This window comes from Neltuma alba, unplaced genomic scaffold (genome assembly GCF_004799145.2).
Source record: "Neltuma alba isolate B1F8T4 unplaced genomic scaffold, ASM479914v2 tig00006639_pilon, whole genome shotgun sequence".
NCBI lineage: Eukaryota > Viridiplantae > Streptophyta > Magnoliopsida > Fabales > Fabaceae > Neltuma > Neltuma alba.
In genome coordinates, this window is record NW_021634525.1 from 26,838 (window position 1) to 33,427 (window position 6,590).

The following is a 6,590-nucleotide window of genomic DNA, read 5'->3' on the forward strand; positions in this document are numbered from 1 at the left end:
TTAAAAAGTTTGGTATTCTGTATATTACCCACACATATTCTGGTACACAAATAACAATTTGAAAGTATTTGCTTTTATGCTTTTTATAATATAGACATGCATAAAAAAATTCCCTAAAAGTATAGCTTCATATTATTTTAACGAATCCTAAAGATGATAATTAAATAAGGACAGGGATGAGCAAATGGATTGATATGTTATTTATAAACATCCATTGCATACATAGAATACCACCATTGGCCACATTTTTGTTCTTTGTTACATCCATCGTGAGAACCTAACCCTGGATGTATTCCCACAGGTTTTATTATTAATACCAGCACATAACATGCACCAAGCTGGCAAATTAAAGTTAACTGCACAGCAATTACTTAATACATTAGACGTGGGGCACCTATGGGAAATGTTGCTTAATTAATTATTCTTCATCTGCACCCCAATCAAGGGGGCGAGTCCGATGACGGCGAAGGAATAGGATTCACAAAATCATGGTAGAGAATGGAGAAACCCGCAACTTCTTTCTTCTTGAAGAGGTTGTAACCAAACAAGAAGAAGACAATGGGCGAGAGATTAGTCCAATCCTCGTTCTCGGCACTGTACCCGGCGAGAAGCTTCCTCTGGGGATAAACCTTGGAAACAGCACTGAACCGTTCCTCCAAGAGGACAAGACTGTCCACAGAAGTTATCTCATTCTGAAACTGATAATCCACCAAATCTATATAGTTGCAGAACCTTCGATTCAGCAAGGAGTAATAGTCTTCGCTAAGACTGGCCGACGGCGAAATGGAAGCGGCGGTTATGACTTTCGCGGCCTTGAGGTTCTTGATAAGCTGGCCCATGCACTGAGCGAATCCGTTTGGTTCGACGGAGTCATCGATGTGTTCATAGAAGACGTCGAGTCCAAATTCGATTTGGTGTAGGGTTAGGGCGTAGAGTTCGTCTCGGATGATGCTTGTGAGCGAGTTAGTGGCGTTGGAGATCCATGACTGGGTGTCGAGAGGGCGGAGGCGGAAGTTAACGTCGCGATCGCCAATGGAGATGAAGACTTTGAGCTTAACGTTGACGGGAAGGCGTTCTCTGAACTGAAGGATGGAAGAAGGAGTGACTTTGGTTTTGTCCCAGAAGATATTGAAAATTCCATTGGTTGGAGAATTGAGCTCGTCGTAGTCTCTGGCGAATATCAGAGCGATCTGGTACTCGCTCGCCAGGTTGCTGTCCACGAACACCTTTAGAAATGAGTCGTCGTACGTGTATTGCCGAAATATCTGCGGCATTATTTAATCTCCCCAAGATATTCACGCAATGATTAAGCAGGTTTTGTTTTCTCACCGTCAGTTCGCCAAGCCGTCATGCTTTTATATGCTTCAGCTGGTTCAACCGCAACCTCACTTCTTAATACTCCTTCATTTATTATTAAATCAGATCTCCCTTTTTTTTTTTGAATATGAACTGAAATAACATTACTATAAACAGGTGTTACACTTCAAAGCGAGCCAAGACAGTGCCCATCTAGTAACCTTACTAGATATAATTTTAGATTTTTTTCCCGATCATAAATATATAACCAATTAACCATAAATAAATATCAGTATATAGATAATTTGTAGATGTGGTAACTGTCAATCAAAGTGGAACTTGCGCTAGCAGCAACATCAGAGTTACTCCTTTACCAACCTTCTAGACTCTGGAGGAGCGGGTAGGTGAAATGGGTCTATCTTTGGATTGAAGCGGTTAAAACTTAAAGTGCGTCATTTTTCTTATCGCCGAAAGAGCAAAGCATATCATTTTCCCTTCCTTTCTTTTACCAAATATTTTTCCTCCTTCGAAATATTAATTTTCTTACAGTTTCTGACTTTTTTGGGACCAAATATCATCCCTTCTTTTCTGGGGAAAAAAATAACATGGGCCATATTTTCTTATATCAGTCATTATACTCGAATCCACAAGTCCAAAATGCTTGGGGAATAGTAGCCCATATCCTCATTATGTCCAGACTCCGGAGAACTTTTTTTGGGCTTCAGAGGCTAGTGATTGAGCAGTTTAATACTGGCCCGACTAAATTAAAAGCCTCAATTTTAAAACATGGAATATTATCATGAACAATATATCGATATATTTTATATGGTAAGTCAAGCTGATGACTCATTTCAGATAAGAGACATAGCGCAACTAGTTTGTGGAGCTCCATGAACAAGGGAAACATATATAGTTGGTGAACTGAAGGCGTAGAGTATACTCATAGTAGTAACTTGGAACTCCATTATGCGTACAAGTTTGAATAAACCTGACCCCATTCCTCATAACTTGGCTGCGCCATCGATATATTCAGGTGGATGAACTCTTATAGAACACCCAAGCGTTCTCACACATATGGCAGGCAGTAATGGGTTCATTGCTAGTGTACGAGTTGTCGCGGACAAGTATGGTTCCCTCAATTATTTGGTATGAACCCCATTGAGACAACATCATGCCTTCGGTTGATCATGAGCGGATCGATTAATTGGACGGAAATGAAACAAGAATTAAAACCTAAATAAATGACTAATGTTAATGATGATTTCTAAATAACTTTAAGTTGTTTCATCCTCAATATCCAATTGTGAAGTTTTATTTTGTAGTATAGATTCTTCAATTACACTATAGCGTCTTCTAAGCCACAACAAAGCTTTCCAATCATACCAATACGTCTCTACCGCCCATAGTGACTAGAATCAGAGAACAACCTACCGAAAATATTACATCCAACTATGATGCTCATTCTGCTTCATATCATGAAACTTAACTTTGACTTCCTCTGCCTCCTAATAATTATACCACAATATTTCTCCCCATGTGAAATTTCATTCCATGAATACATCCGCGCGAAGGAATCTTGCTTCTTCTCGGACAACCACATAAAAGAAAAACTGCGTATATTCTAGTCGCCATGACTGATGAAACAAGAGAAAATGATTATATAACTAACTTAAGAGGTAAAGAAGATGATGAACAAATTAAGAACCTGATGAAACTTTGTTTGTTGATGAAAATTAGCATTGATCAATGATTAGGCGAACGGCATTTTTCGAAACAAATTAAAAAAACAAAGCCAGCATTGATTGCTGTGACAGCGCCAATAAGCATGCATTTATATGCAGCGAACCGTTACTGCAAACTAGCGTGGTTACATGTCAGCCAATGCCCTTTTTGACTCAACATTCCACAACGCTGTCTCGTATCATAGCTAAATTGAACCCTAACTGTCTCTCATATGTAGAAGAAGTAAGACTAATGAGTTGATCTGTGTGGTCGCATATCATCTTCAATCCCATCGCTCATAGTTTCAATTATTCCCTGTTCATTATGATTTGAGAAAGTGCAGCTCCAATTTTCCTTTCTCTGCACAGATGAATGTATGCACTTAGGAAAAGGACCCATTAATGCCTCTTGTTTGTGCACTGCTCACATATCTTTGCGCAACATGATTAGTCTTCAACTTTCCACCAAATCGTGGAGTTTGAGGGCACCCCATTTCGATCCTTTTCAATCATATTTGTATTGTTGAATGCTCAGGTTTTCCTTTGAAATCATATTGTTATTTCAAAATATTTTTCAAATGATGAAACCACCCTTTTATATTTTTTGCATCAATACAGTACGTCTAAAAGTTTTACGTTAATCTTCCTTATTTCTTTCTGTTTTTTATTTTTTTAAGCATGAACCTCAAACTAATGAAAAAAATGATAAATCTCAGTACTCACTTGAATATTTTCAACCAAAGCTGCAGACTATTGATGCGGCAAACGTTAATTAAAGAGAGTGCATTTTGACGGGACGTATGAGTAGTGATATTTCGAAAGGTGGGCAAACATTAAATCAATGCGAGGCACTATTCATTGCTTGACAAATCATGCACTGACAAGCCGTATGAAGACTAATATAATTGAGAGGAAAGTTTATGCTGCAAAGATAATATAACCTCCTGGTCAAATTGCCAATATATGACAGGTGAGAAAGAGAGAGAGCTACAATAATTGAGAGGAAAATTTATGCTGCGAAGATAATATAAACTCCTGTTCCAATTGCCAATATATGACAGGTGAGAAGGAGAGATAGCTGCAGAATGACATTTTTATTCCAAAACCACTTCACTTTAATAATTAATGTCTTATGACCCATCACTTTCTGAGATTCCTGCTCTTTACTTCTTCCTCACAATCATGTTATTAGCTGCTGGAAAAGACATTGAAGTAAACTGCTTTATTAGTGACAAGTAGCTATCTATATTTACATGATGAAGCGTCTGAGAGGAAGTACGCAAATGAAGAGCCTATCAGTTTCACAAAACGTGCATTCTCATCAGAAGAATTATGTGAGATGTATCATTTCATGCGCCTCTCTTTATGGTCATGTGCGTCTAATCCATTCTACGTACGTACTATTACTTTTTGTCATCACATAGTCCAAGTGTTCATGTGACAATTATAAGCATTACAACACATTATTTACTGAACCATCTACATTACTCCAAGATTGAATACGTGATATACGATGATGAGGAGTGAGAGTGCATAAGCTATACAAAACACTCTCAAGGTTGAAGCACCTTTATCTCATACTCTCGCGTTCCGATCAGTTGGTTCTTCTGAGCCTCATTTTTCTTTGCGGTTCGGAATGAAGTTAAGTCAGAAAGATGTGGAAACAAGACAGCCTTGTGAGTTTCAGCACTTGGAAAGCAATAAAGCTGAAATATAAGTACTACTCTGTGTGTGGGGTGGTCATTGAGGAGCATGATGAGACTGAAAATACAGCAACAGAAGAGACAAGGGTCAAAGAAGGAGTGATGGAAGTGGAGAAACTGTTATAAGAAATGTTGGCTCATATTCAAGTCTCCCGTTGTCTTGTGCTTATCAGCAAAGTCTTCGACTTTCCATGTAAGCAAAAGCCCCACGATATATCTGCTATTGTCCTGAGTTCCCCGGGTGAGGAGAACTATATATCCCATTATTGCGCCTTGCTAGGGTTTTAGGCTCTAATCATTTATGCCACATACACCACAATAACTTCAGCTTCAGTTGCCTCTTTTTTCTTCATTACGTTCCCACCAATTATATCAATGTCACCTAATATTAATTAATAAAAAATACTAGTTCATGAATTGATTTTTCTACTATGCTTTTGTAATTTACTCGTGATAACAAGGCCATTTTTTGAAATTTGCTTGGCTACTTTGTTCTTGGAAAACAGTGGCGATTGAAATTTTTGTGTGGACGCAGAAAATAAATTATTCTGGCATTATTAGCCAGGTTATTAATTATACTACTCATCTGTTACTTTCCCATAGAAATCAGCAGAAAATAAAGCATATTATCAAAGGATCTCTTTCTCCGGGAGTAATGATTGGAGTTGCTCAGTTAAAAAAAATTATATAGTGTAGTATATAAATAAAGCATATTATTAAAGGATCACTTTCTTCAGGAGTAATGATTGGAGTTGTTCAGTTCAAAAAAAAAAAATTATATACTACAGATATACAACGATAAATAAATTTTTCCCAATTTAAACTGCAAGTATGTCTAATGTCTTTCCTTCAGTTGAGTATTACTAGCTTGAGTTTTAATTATAAGATCTTGTTTATAAATGACAAATGAGATTTTATAATTAGAACGGGAGGTACTATTACTTAAGTAGAGGGAAAATGATAGAAAAAGAGGTTGAAAATTATAAATCACAAATCAGTTGGTATCACAACTGACAAGTTTGAATTTACAAATAACAACAAATTTTGTTGACGTTCCTAATTTCACATTTTCAAAATTCCAACTTTTTTTTTTTTGTCATGTCCCAATAATAGAAAACTAGGGAGCGTTGACGCTTGTCACTTCAGAATCACCGCAAACTTTTCTTACAAGTGCGCATATCACTCTTCTTTTTCCTTTTCTTTACCCGATCGCAAAACCAAGGTTAAAGTGAAGCGTTCAGTGTTCACTACTAGTTTGATGAACAAGAAGCCAAATTAATTATCTTCATCAATTGAAGTTGAGCTAAATTAATGAGTAATTAACTAGGATCCACTCGCTAGTCGCTAGCTAGTTAATTCCTAAACAAATTGTTAAAAATTCGCGTGCGCGTGTGTGTGAGACCCAATGCAAACATGCCCATCCAAGGATCATACAAATGACCAAGACTAAAGCTTATTGTTTCAAAGGAATCTAGTTATTGACCAACTGATGATTCTGCATATTCCACAGAGTTAGTTACTTTTGGGGCTTGTGAACTCAACTGTTGAGAGCATGAGGCCTATAGAGATTGATTTTTTCGTCACTGTTTTTCTCAGTTTTCTCAACGAAACACTATGGACGTACGCTGCTTTCAAGTTAAGTTTGAAGATATTAGTGGACCTACCTTGATTTCCCATACCAAACGGTCCCTCCGCTCCCATCTCAAATCTTCAATAAGATCTGACAATGCAAATACAATTTCAAGTTCTAGAAGCACCTCTGCTTACATTCTACTAAGCTCAATGAAATTAAACGTGGGGGGGCATCTTGTAATCACAGTGCCCTCAGGACGACGAAGTCAATTGTCCTTGTTACGAGTTCAACTTAAAA

At 37.4% G+C, this 6,590-nt stretch overlaps 1 protein-coding gene across 1 annotated transcript; it reads right to left on the reverse strand.

The window, feature by feature from the left end:
* Window positions 1-440: 440 nt before the first annotated feature.
* On the reverse strand, window positions 441-1,274 carry LOC114750770 (ruBisCO-associated protein-like). The gene has a single exon (XM_028939375.1). It carries the CDS (start codon window positions 1,272-1,274, stop codon window positions 441-443), a length of 834 nt encoding a protein of 277 aa, XP_028795208.1.
* Between the last annotated feature and the right edge of the window lie 5,316 nt (window positions 1,275-6,590).

Coding starts and splice junctions, on each gene's coding strand:
- LOC114750770 (XM_028939375.1), bottom strand. CDS start 1,274: ATGCCGCAGATATTTCGGCAATACACGTACGACGACTCATTTCTAAAG.